This window comes from Lepidochelys kempii, chromosome 1 (genome assembly GCF_965140285.1).
Source record: "Lepidochelys kempii isolate rLepKem1 chromosome 1, rLepKem1.hap1, whole genome shotgun sequence".
NCBI classification, from domain to species: Eukaryota; Metazoa; Chordata; order Testudines; family Cheloniidae; genus Lepidochelys; species Lepidochelys kempii.
The window spans coordinates 290,670,959-290,690,595 of record NC_136380.1 but is presented as its reverse complement, the minus strand read 5'-3'; the positions used below and the strand labels follow the sequence as shown (position 1 = coordinate 290,690,595).

At 43.4% G+C, this 19,637-nt stretch overlaps 1 protein-coding gene across 3 annotated transcripts in view; it reads left to right on the top strand.

Moving 5' to 3' along the window:
• Positions 1–764: 764 nt before the first annotated feature.
• TBC1D30 (TBC1 domain family member 30) overlaps positions 765–19,637 on the top strand; it is an 84,000-nt gene continuing 65,127 nt past the window's right edge. For 2 of the 3 annotated variants that reach the window (XM_073327870.1, XM_073327869.1), the window contains exons 1-2: positions 765–1,245; positions 7,721–7,885. In XM_073327870.1, the coding sequence (XP_073183971.1) occupies positions 861–1,245; positions 7,721–7,885 (550 nt within the window). In that variant the 5' untranslated portion in view covers positions 765–860. Of the gene's footprint in view, positions 1,246–7,720; positions 7,886–8,672; positions 8,692–19,637 lie in introns of those variants that run through there. The other variant, XM_073327874.1, reaches the window with a different exon arrangement.

The following is a 19,637-nucleotide window of genomic DNA, read 5'->3' as shown; positions in this document are numbered from 1 at the left end:
AATCAGTGTACTCTCTAACACTACTTACTCACTCTGACAGGTTTCAGAGTAGCAGCCGTAAAAAGAAAAGGTGTACTTGTGGCACCTTAGAGACTAACCAATTTATTTGAGCATAAGCTTTCGTGAGCTACAGCTCACTTCATCGGATGCTGTAGCTCACGAAAGTTTATGCTCAAATAAATTTGTTAGTCTCTAAGGTGCCACAAGTACTCCTTTTCTTTTTACTCACTCTGCATTTTCTCTCCAACCAGGTCATTCATTCCTGGGAGACTTTAGCTGCTCAGCCAGTACTGAAAGTTAGTGTGGTTTTTCTCCTGGTGCTTCATGATGAGTTTCCACAGCAGACCCAAATAACATTTCGCTGGGCCCCGAGCAAATTCATAACAGGGCCCCCACCCCATCCCACACAGCTAGATACATAGGTACAAACCTACTCTCACCGGGTTTATATAAATAACATTTAATCAAACTCAAATATCCATAATTTAGTCTGCATGTTTTTCTGACAGGTGATGGGGCTTGTGGCTGTGCGAAAGTCCCCCCCACCCGCAGCAGCTGCAGTGTTCTTGGGGCGGGGGGTCCGGGTCCCCACACCTCTGCAACAGGTGCAGTGTCCCAGGACGAGGTCCCTCGCAGCAGGTGCAATGCCCCAACCCTGTACCAGGGTGGCCTGTACCACTCAGCGGGGGGTGTTGCGTCAGGCCGGAGACAAGTTCATGTCAGGTACAGAGTCTCCCCCCGCTGCCCGGTGTAGAATTGGCTCAACCCGGAACTCGGCCCGACGGCCGCAGGCAGGGGCGGGAGCTGCGAGCCGCCCTGCATGGCGAGGCGGCAGCTGGGGCGGGCGGCGGCCCCGGGGGATGGAGCTGCTGGAGATAGACCTGGAGGGCGGGAGCTCCTGGGAACCCGCGGCAGGCGCGGGGAGCCCCGGCCCGCAGCGCCAGGGCGCTAGGGGCAGGGGCGGCAGCAGCGCGGACAGCCTGGCCGAGGAGGAGGAGGAGGAAGAGGAGGATCCTGCGGGCAGGTACCGCAGCACCTCGTCCCTGGTGAGCGGCCTCCTGACGGAGCTGTATAGCTGCGGGGGCCGCGCCCGGCACCGGGACAGCGTGGACAGCTCCACCGAGGCGTCCGCGGGCTCCGATGTCTTCCCCGGGGGCAGAGGCAGCAGCGCCGAGTCCCGCTTCCTCCAGGAGCTGCAGCAGCGGCCGAGCCAGCGGCACCAGATCGAGTATCTGGGCCAGAAAGGTAAAGGCACCGGACGGACCGCCCGCCCCCACCTCCGCCCTGCCCAGCCACCCCGCTGGCACCAGGAGTCTCCCGCGCCCGCTTTCCGCCCTGCCTGGCCACCGCGAGTCTCCTGCCCTGCAGGCCCACCTCCGCCTTGCCCAGCCACCCCACCAGCACTGGGAGCATCCTGGCCCTCACCCCAACCTTATCCCTACCTAGCCACCTCACCTGCACTGGCAGTACCCTGCCCTGGCTCCCATCTCCACCCTGCCTGGCCACCCCAAGGCGCCATGAGTCTCCCGCCTCCTGTCCCTATCTCTGCCCTGCGCGGGTACCCCAAGGCACTGGGTGTTTCCTGCCCTTTGCCCCCATTTCCGCTCTGCCTGGCCACCCCGCCATACTGGGAGTACCCTGCTTCGTGGCTCCACCTCATGTTGGTCGGCCACCTAGGGCTGGATTCACCTTTTTTTGGGCCCGGCACCAAACATATTTGTGGGCCCCCATGTAGTTGTTATGGGCCCCTTCCGAGTGTGGGCCCAGCGCGATGGAACCGTTGGTGGCACAGTAAATATGGTACTGCTGGGATGGGGATGAAAACATTTATTTAAAAACAAAATAAGATATCTGAGCCATGCTTGACTGAGACCTCCACTCAGTTCATAGAGAACAAACTGAGCTAGCATCAATATACCCAGAATATTCCTGAATTTGCTTTACTTGTCTGGGAGGGGGTTGTTTGTTAGTTTTGCCTTTTGTGTTTAAAGACTTGGGGCCTGCTTGGGGACCTGAATACAAGTGTTTAATTTTCACATTTATGAGCCATATTAATCCTGGATGTAGCAGTCAGTGGAGTTGCACCTGCATCTCTGCACCACCACCTCCCTCCACCCAAAGTTATGTTTCTTAAATACATTTTTTTTTAAAGCTGGATTTTCTACTTTGGTACAATAATGTTTTAAAAAACTTAAAAAAAACTCTTATTTTCTTTAGCCTATTTCTCCCTTTGCCTCACCATCTCACATGACTTTAAGTGAAACAGTAAAGTTACTGGGGTGGAGTGTGGGGAGGAAGATTGTGGGGGAGAAGTTTCTGGGCATTCCCACTGGCAGGGGGGTGGCAGCCAGCCCTGCTGTCACTGCCCCCCCCCCCGCCATCCCCGTCCTGAGGGCCACTGACAACCAGCCTCCCGCACGCCACCCTGCATGGTGTCCGAAGACATACACACACCCCAGGCATGAAGCTGCAGGGTCAAGATGGTGCCCAGGAGCCCATGGCTGGGTATCTGGGTTGCCAGGGGGCCGCACACTGGGAGTCACAGCACTGCTGCCACCCCAGGAGAGTGGGGGAGACCCGGGGATGGAAGGGCCGAGCCAGGAGTCTCTACCCTGTGCCCCATAGGGAGGGCGACATGGCGGGTTCAGCGCCTTAGCACTGGGAACCCTCTCCCTGCACCGTTTCCTTTTTTTTGGGTCCACTCTGCTGCCACTCACTTCAACTGGGGCAGCAGCTCACAGCATGGTGCGGGGCATTATGGGACTACTAGTGTAGCTGGTGACGCAGATCCAAGGGCCCCAGTGGAAGGCAGCGGCACGCGAACTACAACTCCCCACGCACCATGCAGCACGTTGCTTGCCAGTGGCTTGGCTGGATTAACCATTTGTGGGCCTCCAAGTTGTTGTTATGGGCCCCTTCCAAGTGTGGGTCTGGCACCACTGGCACCATTGTAAACCCGGTACTGTGGCCACCCCACAGCAGTAGGAGTCTCCTGCCCTGCAGCCCAACCTCAGCCCTGCCCAGCCACCAGAACATCCTGTCCTTCACCCCTACCTTATTCCTACCCAGCCACCCTGTTGGCACGGGCAGTACCCTGCCCTGACCCCCACCTCATGTTGCCTTTTCCACCCCACCATCACTGGGGGTATCCTGCACCACACCCCCATCTCATCCTTGCCCGGCCACCCCATCAGCACTGAGTATCCTTCTCCCCATGTCAGCCTCATTCCTGCCCGGCCCTCCCACTGCCACCTGCATGTCAAACTCATTCCTGCAAACAGAATAAAGTCCAGGCCCGCAACATGTATACATGACCCTATTAAAGCAGCAGTTTCATAAAGCTGAAAACAACTGTGAGCCCAATCAGCTGGGAGAGTGGATTTAATCAGAAAAATTTGAACTATAATTGGGAATCTTTTAAGAACATCTTACTGTATGCTCCAAAAAACACACACTCACAATTGAAGAAGAAGCTGTGCTGGTTTAAAAAAAAAATCTGGTTTAGAGGGGAAGTGAAAGTAGCTATACATTTTTTTTAAATGTAACAAATGGAAGATAGGGGAAATTCATGATAATGGATATGAATCAGAACTTAGGAATTGTAGAAAATTGATAAGGGAAGCAAAGGGACACAAGGAGAAATATATGGCCAGCTGAGTTAAGGACAATAAGAAGGAGTTTTTTAAATGTGTTAGGAACAAAAAGAACCCTGACACTGGTATTGGTCCATTACTAGATGAAAATGGTAGAATTATCAATAATAATGCAGAAAAGGCAGAAGTGTTCAGTAAATATTTCTGTTCTGTATTTGGAGAAAACACAGATGATATAGTCTCATCATATAGTGATAACACTCTTTCCGTTCCACTAGTATCTCTGGAGCATGTTAAACAAAAGCTACTAAAGTTAGACATTTTTAAATCAGCAGGTCCAGTTATTTTGCATCCAAGACTTTAAAAAGAGCTGGCTGAGGAGCTTGCTGGACCATTAATGCTGATTTTCAATAAGACTTTGAATTTTGGGGAAGTTCTACAAGACTGGAAGAAAGCTAATTTTGTGCCATATTTTAAAAAGGGTAAACAAGAAGATCCAGGTAATTTTAGACCTGTCAGCTTGATGTTGATTCTCGGCAAGATAATGGAGCGACTTATACAGGTCTCGATTAATAAAGAATTAAAGGGGAGTAAAGTAATTAATGAAAGTCCAACATGGGTTTATGAAAAATTGATTCTGTCAGACTAACTGGGTATTTCTTTTGGTGACATTGCAAGTTTGATTGATGAACTTTGCAAGTACTGTTGATGTAATATACGTAGACTTCTGCAAGTCATTTGACTTGGTAGCACATGACATTTTGATTAAAAAACCTAGGATGATATAAAATTATGGTACACATAAAAAGTGGCTAATTAATACATCTTAAAATGTGATTGTAAACAGGAAATAGTCATCAAGTCGGTATGTATGTAGTGAGGTCCCACAGGGATTGGTTCTTCGCTCTACATAATTTAACATTTTTTATCAGTGACCTGGAAGAAAACATAAAATCATCGCTGATAAATTTTGCAAAAGACTTGAAAATTGGGAGAGTGGTAAATAATGAAGAGGAGAGGTCACTGATTTAGAATGATCTGAATCACTTGGTAAACTAGGTGCAAGCAAACACTATGCGATTTAATGGAGCTGAATGTAAATGTATTGCATATAGAAACAAAGAATGTAGGCTATATTTACAGGATTGGGGATTTTATCCTGGGAATCGGTGTCTCTGAAAAAAGATTTGGGGGTTTCGGAGGACAATAGGTTGAGGATGAGCTCCCAGTGTTACACTGTGGGCAAAATAGCTAATGTGATCCTCAGAGATATACAGGAGAATCTTGATTAGAAGTAGAGAGGTTTTTTCACCTCTGTATTTGGTCCTGGTATGACTGCTGTTGGAATACTGTGTGAGTTCTGGTGTCCACAGTTCAAGAAAGATGTGATAAATTGGAGAGGGTTCAGAGAAGAGCTACGAGAATGATTAAAGGATTAGAAAACCTGCCTTACAGTGATAGACTCAATGAGCTCAATATATTTAGCTTGAGGAGTGACTTGATTGCAATCTCGAAGTACTTATATGGGGAACAAATATTTAATAATGAGCTCTTCAATCTAGCATGATCCAATGGCTGGAAGTTGAAGCTAGACAAATTCAGAATTTTAAATAACGTGCAAATTTTTAACAGTGAGGATAATTAACTATTGGTACAATTTCCTTAGGGTTATGGTGGATTCTCCATCCTGGACCATTTTTAAATCAAGATTGGATATTTTTTATGAAAACTATGCTCTAGGATAGTTAGGGAGCAGTTCTATGGCCTGTGTGATACAGGAGGTCAGAGTAGAAGATCACAATGGTCCCTTTTGGCCTTCGAATCTGAATTCCTGCCCCACTGGAATGGGGAACATCCTGCCCCACCACTCCATTGGCACAAAGAGTATCCTACCCTGCACCCCAACCTGAACCCTTGGGTCAAATTGGCAGAGACCCTGGAGGTTTTTCACTTTCCTCTGCAGCATGGGGCATGGGTCACCGGTCACTTGCGGGTTTAAAGTAGTGTAAATGGTGGATGCTCTATAACTTGAAGTCTTTAAATCATGATTTGAGAACATCAGTAACTCAGCTAGAGGTTAGGGGTCTATTACAGGAGTGGGCGGATGAGGTTCTGTGGCCTTCAGTGTGCAGGAGGTCAGACTAGATGATTATGATCGTTCCTTCTGACCTTAAAGTCTATGAGTCTATCCCTGTGTAGCCGCTCCACTAGCATTGGGAGTGTCCTGATCTGCACCCTACACTCATCCCTGGCCAGCCACCAACATGCGGGTTACATTGCTCCAAAAGTATCCATAATTTCAGAGGGAGTAACCTATTCTGTCCATTGCCCCCAGCCTCTTCCCTGCCCACTGTACAACCCCTTCCCTAATCTGCATCAAACTCTTCCTTGTACAGAGGCACAGTGATTATATCACTCAAATCCTTCGCATTTGCTTATGGATGACACCTTCTTTGATCCTGCCTCCTTTCCCTCCACTCCCATCTCCTCCTCTCTATTATCCTGGACTTATTTCTCCACCCACCTCTTCACCTTCTCTGCCTGTGCAAGTGTTACCTTTTCCTCCATCTGCACAAAAATTACCTCTCCAGCCTCCCCCCGCCCTTGCCAAAACAAACAAAACAAACCAGAATGGTTTTCCTTCCCATCTACACAGCTGCTTCTCCTCTCTGAGAAACTGCCCCTTCCTCCACCTGCATAACTCCTGGGAAAGGAGGGTGGGATAATCAGGATTTTATCAAAATATTCAGTGCTTGAATGATGATAATGTCAGGTGCAGCGTGAGTGTGTTGGGCCATTATTTTCAGTTAAACGTGTTCATATTTTTCTGGAATCTGTCTCACAAAACATGGGTTCCAGATTTTTTTCTTTTTGAAATTACATAAATCTCAAATAGTGACCAGCTGTCACTTGTTCCTGAAAGATTTGTTGACCTTAACGTTGCCAGATAGAGGGCGCCTTCAGGAAACCGGTTTTGTGAATTTATTTAGCTCTGTGTGACCTTATGCACAATTTCTATAGTTTTAAACTAGCGAAGCATAATAACTCTGTAAACTTGGTCATGCATTACAAATTCCACATTATTAAAGGTAGTCAATATTTGGGTCACTTTTTTATTTCTGACGAAGTTTTTGACATGTTAGCTTATTTGGAAATAAATTGAGTCGGGTGGGGGAAATTTTAAATGTAAAAAGTAAACAAAGCTGTTACAGCATTTGTCTTACACTTTGGAAAACTTGAACTCAGACAATAGCAAAATGAACCTATCCAAGAATGCTCATGAAAAGTAAGCAACCGTGACACTAGATATTAAGGAAAGGAGGACTATACATAGGCCTCTTGTCTCCTGATGTTAAATCAGTCTTGTTGTTGACATGGAAAAAACCAGGAAGTGAAACCTGCCAATTTCTTCAAATCTGTGCAAAAAGCTTTTTGCTTCTGTATCTGGCCTGTTAAGGTGGTATTGCTCCATCTGATTTTATGGATGGTAATCTCAGTCTCTAGTGGAAACTTGCGATTTCAGCATACTATTAATTCAGTCTAGAATATATTTAATGAACCAAAACTTGTCAGTGTTTGCATGAGTGTAACTGTAACTTAGTGAATGGCTCTGATACACAAGAAAGAATAAAATCAATGTCACTCCCTCTGTTGATTCTACATGGTAACCAGAGTAAAAAAATAAATTATTACTCCTAAGTCCATGAACGTGGTTCTGAATACATACAGGGATCAGATCTATGAATAAGAACATTCCAGTTTTCCATACACTGTTTTCAGAGAGAACCATATTTTAAGGCATACATGTAACAGCATAACTAGTAGGTATTTTTGGCTACATCTGTCACAATAAGCACAAATTTATAAGTCAGAAAAATTAAAATTCTGCCCTTATACAGTGTGTGCAAGTTAATTATTGACTTTGGCCCTGCTCCTGAAAGCACTTATACATTAGAATAGTCCCATCCAATAAAGCTACTATCATTAGAAAAGCTACATATGTAAATATCTGCAGCAATGGGTCCTTGGAGTGGCTGCTATAGCAGTTACCATAGATGACTCAGTCAACTCAAGTCATATGTGTTTCAGGCTGGACTGTAATAATTTTGTGTTCTGCTTATTGACAGATGCTGATGAACTGGCAACTATAGTACGAGAACTGAATTACAGAATTTGTGTTCAGTCAGCAAAGCTGCTTCGTCATCTGAAGCAGAAAGATAGGCTTTTACATAAAGTGCAGAAGAACTGTGATATTGTCACAGCCTGTTTGCAGGCTGTTTCCCAGAAACGCCGTAAGTACTGTTTTGTGTATGTGTGCATTAGTTGTGAGTAGTTTATTTAATTAATATGGCAGTATTTCGATTAAACCCTTGAATTTCCTAGCATGAGACTTCTAAACAAGTTCTAAAATCAAGAATCTAGTTGATGCTATTAGATTCATGTACCTAGTTCCCATTGAAGTCAATGCGAGTTGCATGTGAATCAGTTAAAAAGAATTGGTCCAAATAATTGATAAGATATGCTATAATATTCCAAGATGTATGCATTGAAGAAGTTCTCTCTCTCATAAAGTACGCTCTGTAATGCCTTTTCAACTTTAGCATAGGGGAAACATGTTGATTCTGCTTGCTGTGTTTAATTGTTATCTTTTGTATGGCTGGGGGGAGATAGTAAGTGCCATTATTTTCTCTTCATTAGTAACTGTGTGTTGTATGTATGTTTTTCATTCCAGAGCAGTATTACTAGTATGCCATTTCTTTACGAAGTGGATTCAGAACTATAGATATTCTTAGGAAGCTTGAATATCAACATCTGTCATTTATGCAAGGGTTTCAAAATAGGAGCTGTGGGGAAGAAGAGAAATGTTGCTTTCTGAGTGTTAGTTTTTTTCTCTGACTAAACAGAATATTTTTGTATTTAATTTTTGATCATTGTCGAAAGGCACTAAACTACTTTCAGCAGGTTCTTGTACAGTGAAACTGTAAAATGTCATATCTAAAACCATGTCATACCTTTAGAAAGGATATATGAAAATTGCCTAATATTCAGTCTTATTTTTTTATTAACACGCAGCGTGACAGGTACAGTAAATGTTCAGGTAAAGTAAATATAAGCATGACCACTTACAAAAATGCCTGCAGCAGCTTTGAGGTGCATGTAAAAGGTTTATTTTAAAAACTTACTGTAGTGACATATATGCTAATGTGGTATAGTTAAGGGTTTGTCTGGTTCTATTGTAAAATTAGATCTTTGAGCGTTTATAAATGTTGATGTGCTCTACATGAAATTTAGCAAACGAGTTCTCAGTCGATATATAGTACTTAAAATACATGTTCTTTCTCTAATCTCTCCTTTTTCCCCAGAAAAATTTTCAAGGCCTCAATTCTGTAAATGCTTCAGCACAAACATAACTTTAACTTTGTGAGTAGTCCCAAGATTGGGTCCTAAATTCTGACAGTGAAATCCTGGCCACAGTGAAGTCAATGGCAAAACTCCCATTGATTTTACTAGATTCAGGATTTTTCACCCTAAGTGTAAAAGAACTGTGAATCTTTGTTTTAGATGTTTTTGTTTTTATTCATACTATTGGAAAGTGGCACCTTTGTCTGAAAGAAAACAAACTAGCTATCCCTGAGAAAGCAATTTCAGTTTTGAAATGTGCAGTTATTGTTTAACAGCTGTGTGTGTGTGTGTGTATGTTTGAAGTCTGGTTACAGGCATGCAGTATATCTAGGGCCCTACCAAATTCATAGTCCATTTTGATCCATTTCATGGTCAGAGGATTTTAAAAATTGTACATTTCATGATTTCAGCTATTTAAATCTGAAATTTCAAGGTATTGTAATTGTAGGGGTCCTCACCCACAAAACATTTGTGTGTGGGGAGGGTCGCAAGGTTATTGTAGGTGGCGGTTGCGGTACTGCTACCCTTACTTCTGCACTGCTGCAGGCGGTGACGTTGTCTGCAGAGCTGGGCAGCTGGAGAGCTGCGGCTGCTGGCCGGGAGCCTAGCTTTGAACGCAGAGCAGCCTCCAGCAGCAGTGCAGAAGTAAGGATGGCATGGTATAGTATTGCTGTCCTTACTTCTGCACTGCTGCTTGCAGAGCTGGGCCCTCAGTAGCCACCACTCTCCGGCCACCCAGCTCTGAAAAAGGCAGCAGTGCAGAAATAACAGTGGCATGGTATAGCATTGCCACCCTTACTTCTGGGCTGCTGCTGCCGGGGTGCTGCCTTCAGAACTGGGCTCCCGGCCAACAGCCGGCACTCTCTGGCCCCCAGCTCTGAAGGCAGCGCAGAAGTAAGGGTGGCAATACCATGATCCCCCTAAAATAACCTCGCAACCCCCCTGCATCTCCCTTTTGGGTCAGGAACCTCAATTTGAGAAACGCTGGTCTCCCCTGTGAAATCAGTATAGTATGGGATAAAAGTACACAAAAGACCGGATTTCATGGCGGGGGGACCAGATTTCACGGTCTGTGACACGTTTTTCATGGCTGTGAATTTGGTGGGGCCCTAAGTATAGTTCTCTAAATTAGGCTTTTATATTTAGTAAAAGTTGTTTAACATTGTGGTAGACATCTAGATACACACACAAAAATCAGGAAGTTCAAATGTATCCCAAAGCAACTGTAATTTAGTCAATTTGTACATTTAGGACGTAATCCAGCACTCACTGAAGTCAGTGGAAAGATTCCTGTTGGCTTTAGTGGGCTCTTGATCAGGTCCACAAAGTGTTAATTTTTATGCCTTAATGTAAAAATATTAACACCATATATGTACAGAATTACATTTGCTGTGGGAATACAACTTTGAATGTTCTGACATTTTGTGCATCTAAAATCTCAGAAATGTTATGGCATTAACATAGATTTTTCCACTTGTCTTCAATTTTTAAAAAGACTTTTTAGAATACATTGTGGTGACATTGAAATAAATGCATAATATGAAATAATCAAAATTTAACTGAATTTATTTTAGTGTATAGCGCTCCAGCTATACACACGCTCATGAATGCATATTTTGTCTACGTGCCTCAGTACCTATTAAAAATATTAGTAGAAATCACTGGACATAGTACATTATTGTACTAGAAGCATAACTTATTTTTGAAACTCATCAAAAGTTCTTGTAATTGAAAGCCAAGTGCATAGCAAGTTCAAATGTTGTTTCTAATGGGCACTGAATTTCTTTTTCAACTACATTTTTAAATATCCAGTTTCTGATAGAAGAACCAATAATTATTTTAAAAGTATCTAAAGAAAAATGTTGGTAAGCATCACAAAAGATTTACAATAAAAATGTATTCTTGCGATGTTTTTGTTATGGGCAGTAAAGCTTTCTAATGTGCTGCTCCATATTAGTATTGCAGTGTCTTGTATTACTAATGTTTGTGTCAAGAACTCATTAAGGCAAATTGGGCAAACCACATTGCTCTCTAAAAAATGTCTAAAAAGATTTTCTTAGTGACAGGCTAAAAAATTGTTTGGAAACATAAGTTAAGTCATTTAAAATGTTGCCTAAACCTACTTATTTATACAATGGCGCCGTGTCTGGTGTACAAAGTTTCACACTATGTTTGTGCTATATTTAAAAAAAAATGCTGCACACAACAGCACTGAAATTTGCATCTAAAGATAAGAATCCAGTCTTAATTTGCCTGTGATGTTCAGATGCTCAGTGGCCCCCTCCCACATATAATAATAGATCAAATGCAAACAAGTACCGTGGTGAAATAGTTAATGGTAGTGATTCTGCCTCAATTCCGAGCTTTGTTTACGTGATATAATTCAAACCCTTAACTGAACATGGTAATCAAATTCATCCCTTATGCAACTCCACTTAATCAGTGGAGTTATATGACAGGGATAAATTTGGCCTATTATTTTGTGGCTAACCATACTATACACTTGTCTATTCCTCTGCAGTGAATAAACTGTCAAAACCTTTTACAATGATCATTTAAATTCTAAGTGATAACATAAGAGTTTAAAATTTAAAACTTTTATTATACCATGCAGATAACTACTGGATGGATCAAATACTGAGCGGGATTCATTCTCAGGTCTCTGCTGGAATTCATTAAATACTTGAAGTGTGGTCTTCTGGCAGCTTTAGAGGCTCATGACTGACTTTATTATTCCAGGGCCATCAAGAATCAGTACAATGCACATAATAGTAACTTCTTTGGTAGTAAAAAGAACTAATAGAACAAGTGTGCAGGAATGAACTGTCATCATGCATGTTGCAACACTGGATTCTAACAGAATGCACTTCATATACTTAGACATTTTGTATGTTGATATAAACATTTGTCATTGGCAGATGAAATGCATTTGTAGAATGAAATGCATTGTGGTCACAAGTAGACACTGCTATAGAATATAAAATGTATTGCAGAATAAAATGCATTTTGATTAGAAGTATACATTGCCAGGGTTCTGTTAGACAGTGGATAAATGCTAAGAACAGTACACCATGTTGGAGTTTTAATTTGAAATAATTAGTGGTTGACTACCTTTATTTCAATGGAATCTGTTTGGGGGAAAAAAATGTTAAGGGGTAAGTCAGTGGGATAGAATGCCATAGTGGTCTCCTGATGCCAGATATTTTTTCCAAGCAGACACTTACCTGTAATTTAGTAACTTTATTGTATTTATTTGGTATAGTAGGAATGATGCTGGGGCATTATAGATGTCTATTAGGGATGAACTACTTCAGGTCCACATTTGGTGTGTGCACGAAAGTGCCATAAGCAAACAATGCTTGCTTAATCACAAAGAATACTATATTTATATCAATCCGGGATTGTAGAATAGACTTCAATAAAGAATAAATGAAGGGGCATGTGTCTGTGTCACATATCTGAAATTAGAAAATTGCCGAATATTATGTTAGCAGTTCTCATTCAGAGAATGTGTAAGGGTGACACCTTTTTTTCTCTAATGAGATTACACAAACTTTTTGGTTGCTTTCTTGACAGTATGCTTGTTTCACCTATTACATTTCCTTTCTGAGTGGCCAAAGTGTAAACCAGAGTTGCTTGAAACGACAAATTTTAACCCCATATTCTTTTTTTTTTTTTTTTAAGAGATGTTTGAGTGGCTTAATTTTATTTCCATTTAACTTTTGTTTGTAAATAAAGGGTTAGCCATCCATCAGTTAGATTTCCACACATTTAATTTGGTTTCCTAATAGGGATGTTTAAAACTAAAATTATTGCATAAACTGGATTGAAATTTATGTCAAAGGAGTGAGTAGTAACATTTTCTAGTATTTTTCCCTTTGAAGCAATATACTTTCTTAGCAGAACCAGATGAATGAAATTTCCTTTCTGTGAACATTTTTATGAGATTTAATAGGGAATAAAATTATTCATGAAGTTACAAACTTTTCTTTTGATATGTTTTAAAAAGATATTAAATATTTTCTGTTGTAATGCCTTTTTAGAAACTTAAAAATAAACTATTTTATCAATATTGCAAACATTGTTTCCTGCAGAGTTCCATTAAAGACACAATAAATGTGTTAGTTTTTCAGGTTTTTTTCCCCCCTTCTTCTGGTTTCCTATCCAGCCTCCTCTGTCAAGTATTGAACTGTTGAGCCAGCAGGGGGAGCTAGAATATTTTATTTCATGCACAAGTGAACACTTAAAGGTGGTGGTCTTTTTTCATTTTTCATAGATTCATAGATATTTAGGTCAGAAGGGACCATTATGATCATCTAGTCTGACCTCCTGCACAACGCAGGCCACAGAATTTCACCCACCACTCCTGCAAAAAACCTCTCACCTATGTCTGAGCTACTGAAGTCCTCAAATCGTGGTTTAAAGACTTCAAGGAGCAGAGAATCCTCCAGCAAGTGACCCGTGCCCCATGCTACAGAGGAAGGCGAAAAGCCTCCAGGGCCTCTTCCAACCTGCCCTGGAGGAAAATTCCTTCCCGACCCCAAATATGGCGATCACTTAAACCCTGAGCATATGGGAAAGATTCACCAGCCAGATACTACAGAAAATTCTTTCCTGGGTAACTCAGATCCCACCCCATCTAATATCCCATCACAGGCCATTGGGCCTATTTACCATAAATATTTAATTACCAAAACCATGTTATCCCATCATACCATCTCCTCCATAAACTTATCGAGTTTAATCTTAAAGCCAGATAGATCTTTTGCCCCCACTGCTTCCCTTGGAAGGCTATTCCAAAACTTCACTCTTCTGATGGTTAAAAACCTTCGTCTAATTTCAAGTCTAAACTTCCTGGTGGCCAGTTTATATCCATTTGTTCTTGTGTCCACATTGGTAATGAGCTTAAATAATTCCTCTCCCTCTCCTGTATTTATCCCTCTGATATATTTATAGAGAGCAATCATATCTCCCCTCAACCTTCTTTTAGTTAGGCTAAACAAGCCAAGCTCCTTGAGTCTCCTTTCATAAGACAAGTTTTCCATTCTTCGGATCATCCTAGTAGCCCTTCTCTGTACCTGTTCCAGTTTGAATTCATCCTTCTTAAACATGGGAGACCAGAACTGCACACAGTATTCCAGGTGAGGTCTCACTAGTGCCTTGTATAACGGTACTAAAACCTCCTTATCCCTACTGGAAATACCTCTCCTGATGCATCCCAAGACCGCATTAGCTTTTTGTTTTCTTTTGTTTTTTCCCCCAGTTACAGTGATGGCTATATTGTCCCTCCTTTTTGTTTTTCTTTTCAAAGGATTCAGAAATGACTTGCAATATGGCATTTCTTAGATTGATCTGAACCTCATTGATAAGTATTAGGCACAGATTGAGATTTTTAAATAGTATTCATTAAGAGTGTATTTGGCTCCAGAAATAAGATATAAAACAGGTATAAAAATAATAGAAAAATGTCTTTAAATTTATAGCTGACACTGGTGAATTCACACACACATAACCTCCCACGGCCCACTTGTTCTCAGTCCTAGTCCCCCTCTGCCCCTGCCCCCAACTCCTTATCCAGTGTCTGTGTTTCCCTTAATGGCTCCCTGTGTCCTTCTCCCCACCACACCCCAGCTCCCAATCCTAGTCTTCCTGCCCAGTCAGGCCCAGTCTTCACCTTCTAACTGCCAGTCACAGTTTCTTTATCCCCTCTGCCCAGTCACAGTCTTACCAAGCTGCATGTCCTAATCTTCTCCTTTCCCATTCTCGCTGTTCTGGGTCATGTCTTCTCTCCATTAGAGACAGACAGATTTTTCCTCCATACTGCCCATGTATCAGTAGAGAGGTCATTGAGAGCAGTGGAGAGATAGGCTCCCTGCTCTCAGTTCTGGTGTCTGGCATCACCCTGCCCTGGGAAAGTCTGACTTCACCCTACAGTCCTGGTTTGGAGCATGCTGAGTTGCTCTTTGGGGGTGGAAAAAAATCTGTTTGCATGTGCTTAGTACAGACTTCTTTGGGTTTAGCAGATAAAAATCTCCAAAGAGTTCATCCCCACTGAGCATGTTCCATCCCCCACTGTTTCTAGTGCTGACTGGATTGTGCATGTTCAGCGCGGCTACTGACTTACTCCCTAGCTTCTGTTTGCCAGAAGCTGGGATTGGTTGACAGGGCAGGGATCACTTGATGATAACCTGTCTGTTCATTCCCTTTGGGGCACCTGCCATTGGGCTCTGTCAGAGGACAGGATACTGTGCTTGATGGACCTTTGGTCTGACCCAGTATGGCCATTCTTATGTTCTTAGAAATTCTGGATTTCAGTGGCTGAACATATTAAACTATATGGATACATAATGGTTTCTTCATCTGCTGACTTGCAGTATTAGTAATCTCTTTGAGTTTGATTTAAACTGATATAAAGCCACCATATACTGGAATCATCTTAGTGTATAGGAGTTTATTATGTGTTATTGCAGGAAACATTTGATACCATGAGTAGAGGAAAGGATTGTGCCTATGCTGCCTGTTTACCACTAGTAAATTCTCTCTCATAATATATATTTATCTCCCTACTATACATTCCCTGGGGACTTCTAAGAAAATTGTGAAAGACCCACTTGAGATGGCAATTGCATAGGTGCCTGGCTGGGTGGTTTTTAAAGGTACATCATCAGCTTAGAAAGGACAGTTCGATATGCATTTTTTAAACCTACATTTACTATAAATGACAAAGCAGGGACACTTTTTTTTCTTTCCCAGTTTTGTTTATCTTTCACAAATAGCACCAGACGAGAGCAAAACACTTGGGGAAATAAAGACAAACATGGTTTGTCAAATTAATAGATTTACAGAGACACTCAAAGGTAACTGTATATTTTTTTAAATAGCTAGATTTAAATAGGAGTCTCTTGATGATTTATCTGTTTTTAAATGTCCATCTTTGGTAGTTCTATATTCACACAAAATGATCCTAAAAGAACATTATTATGGTTGCAAAGTCAAGCACTCAAAATTATGACATGCCAGAATTAAGGTTGCCTGTGCAACCTTAATTCAGCTCCCTTGTGTGTGTGCATTATGATACAGTCCTTTATTACATAATTACATACTATTTCTTTCCACAGGCCCATACCTCATTCAATGCACAGGACTGACATTTAATGAGCAGCTATTCAATATTTTGTTTTCTTCTCATTGTTCGATGAGCCCACAGGCCTTGTTGACTGCACAATATTCAAACGTGCTCAGCATATAAACATATTAATTTTTTGGGGAGATTTTCTATGGCACTCATCATATCTGAGTGTTTTATAAACATGAATGAATTTATTTTGACAACACCCTTGTGAAGTGAGGAGGTGGTACTGTCCCCATTTTACAGATGGGAGCTGAGGCACAGAGTGATTAAGGTCAAGAGTATCCCACTAATTTTGGGTGCCTAATTTAAGACACTTAGTACTTGATTTTTTTCAGAGCACTTAGCATTATATAGTACAAAGAACAATTCCCATTTCCCTCCTTTTTCTGTGAGGAGGAACCTGTAATCAATGACTGTTGCTCCCTATGCAGGTTGGGCCTACAAGAAATCTGGGTCTCCATTGTTGTAGGCTAGTGGCTGATATTAAATGAGGGTTTAAAATCACACTTGTTTAAATATGTTCCTGCCTCTTCATTGAAGAAAGAGAAGTGTCTGCAAAAGGCCTGGTCTACACTCCAGCAATAGGTTGACGTAAAACAGCTTACGTCGTCCTAATTATGTCAGTGTACACCCTGCAGCCTTGCTCCTTCTGATATAAGTGCCATGCTACACCAACATAATAGTTTCACCTTCACAAGAGGTGGAGGGCTTATGTCCCTATAGACACTGCGTTACTTACATCTGTGGGCTGTCATTCTTAGTCTTAGTCAGGGCTGGAGCCTTGAAATTGACAAGAAAGCTGGCTCCCTAGTCGGGCTGCCACTCAGGCTTGGGCTGTCACTCAGGCTCAATCTGCTTCCCATGCTCCTCCCTCCCCACAGAGAGCCCTGCTGCCCCCCCCAGGTCCTGGCTTCCTGCTTGCAGCTGGGTTGCAGCCTGGGCTCTCAGCTCCCTGACCCCCACTGGGAGTATGGTAGCTGACTGGACTCTGGGTGTAGTTTTCCCCTCCAGGAGTCTGGCTGCCCCCCCACCCCTCCGGGCTCTCGGCTCCCCAGTCCCCACTTGGAGTACAGCTGTGCCCAGTGGGAAGCTCCATACCCAGAGTCCAATTGGCTGCTGTGCTCCTTGCAGGGAGCTGAGAACTGGGGGGAAGGGGGGGTGCTTCCCATTCCTGGCAGAGAGTGGGGAGCCAGGTTGCCGCCAGGGAGCTGCACGCAGTGCTGGGTGCCCTGGTTCTCAGCCTCCCATGCTGTCCCTGTTAAGTTGGTAGAAACGCTCCTGGTGAGGACACGCACCACCGACGAAAAAGCAATGTGGACATCAACCACCGCAGTAATTTCTTCGGTGGCTGTTAGTCAGTCTAACATAGGTCAACTTAAGTTTATAGTGTTGACAAGCCCTTCGAAATCTAAGATTACTCCCGGGGGAATTCTTCGTCACTGCGTGTGTGCAGAATTCATGTCCCCTGCAGATTTCTTTGCTTCCCTGCAGAAAAATGACTTTCTGACAGGGAAGCAAAGGGAAGCTGCAAGAGCAGTCATGCACCACTCCCTAGCTGCGCACGTACATCATTTCAGGCATCTGGAGCAGCCGGCAGAGAGGTAAATCACTGCAGGGCTGGGGATACCCCAGCCAGTGGCTCCAACCCTGAGCTGATAGTAAGGATCAGTTGATTGCCTCCAGCCTAGCCGAGACTGAATAGGACAGGATTTCCTCTCCCCCTGCAAGGAGTGGCTGGGGCTGTGTCAGACCCACCCCCAGAAACCTTCCTCAGCTGCAGGAAGCTCAGCATCCTCTCTTGCTTTCTGCCCCCATAGCTCCTCAGCTGCCGGGGCAGGGGTCACTGTCTGGGGAGCTGCTTCCCCATCCACCCAGCACTTGTGCATCCGGATCTCCCATACCCAGATACCCCCACCAAGCCTCACACCATACTCCCAGAACCCCCCTAGCCCTCCATACCCAAACCCCGCCCCATTGAACCTCAACCCCTGCAATTGGAGCCCCCTGCACCTGAACCCACCACCTCCAGACCCCCACCCCTGCACCCAGAACACCCTCCACTGAGCACCCTGCACTCAAACCCTGAGCCCACACCCTGCACCACCCTGAGCCCACATATCCTGATCCCCACAACACTGACCCCCAATTAGCTGCACCCAGACCCCCACCCCACTGAGTCCCACTCCCCCAGCACCCAGACCCCCCTACTGAGACCCCCACACCCAGACCCCTCCGCTGAGCCCCAAGCACTTTCACCGGGAAGCCCCAGCAGAGTCCCATTGCCCCTGTACCTGGAACCACCGCAGTGAGCCTCTGTGCAGCCAGATCCTCCCCCCCACCCCAGACCCTCCATTGAGCTGCCTGCACCCAGATTGTCCCACTCAGAATTCTCTCGCCCCACACCTGGATCCCCCTGCACTGAGCCCCTCACACTTAGATCCTGCCTGGTTGAGGCTGCCTGCCATGCACCTGGTGCAGAGGGGCAGGGCCCCAGGGTGTTTCTGGGGCAGGCCCAGGCCTCGTGCTGTATCAGGGTAGGGTGCAGCCTCATGACTGAGTCCATGTCCCAGGGGTGGGGGGTGGGGAGGCTGCAGGGTGATCTTCCACTTTCATGCAGCCAGTGGCCTGTGTTCCCCACTGCCATCCTGGAGCCTCTGCATTTATTTATTGACAAATAAAACTTGCAGAATTTTAAAATATTGTGTGCATAATTTTTAATTTTTTTGGCCAGAATGCCCTCAGGAGTATAAAATCATGATGTCTTTCTCTTGCTGTTTCCTCCACAAACGTGAGTTAAAGATTAGTAGTATGCATCTAACTTGTCTTTAGGTGTCCAAGTGAGCGTGAAGCAGATCACTCACTTTGAAAAATACCCCTTATTGTCTATGGGTTTGGTTAATGGACTTCAAAACGAACACACGCAGTTCTGATGTGTGAAATAAAGCAAATTCTCTATAGTAACTTTTTACAGAAACAAATTAATTGAACTATTCAAGAATATGTTCTCGTCTGATGCAATTATAGTAGACTGTTTGGTTGTTACAGAAATTGATCTCTGAGGCATTTAATTGAGGCATCGTCAAATGATTCAACTGGTTAAGTGTGTCTGACCTTTCTCTCTCTCTCTCTCCATTTGTATCTCTCTATTCAGTCAAATTACTATTACCTGTGCTTCAAAAGCATTATGAATTTCATATCTTAGATACTGTGTCCTTTAAAAATACAGACATAACTAATGTTGAGTGTGCTTGGTTCTCTTCTGTCTCAATGACTGGTGGTTATTCTAATTCTTTTTGATCTTCTGTCCTGCATGTGGGTCTATGAAGAATGGGGAATAGAAAGAATCATACACCTCACATACAGAACAAATCATATTTAGTTGCTTTGTTATTTGACTGGTATTGGGGATGAGCTATCATGATTGCTGTTTGCTCTTACTCTTTTTTTCCCCCTCCTTTGGATTTCAGGATTGGTGGCCTGTTTGTAATAAAAAATGAAAATGGAATGTT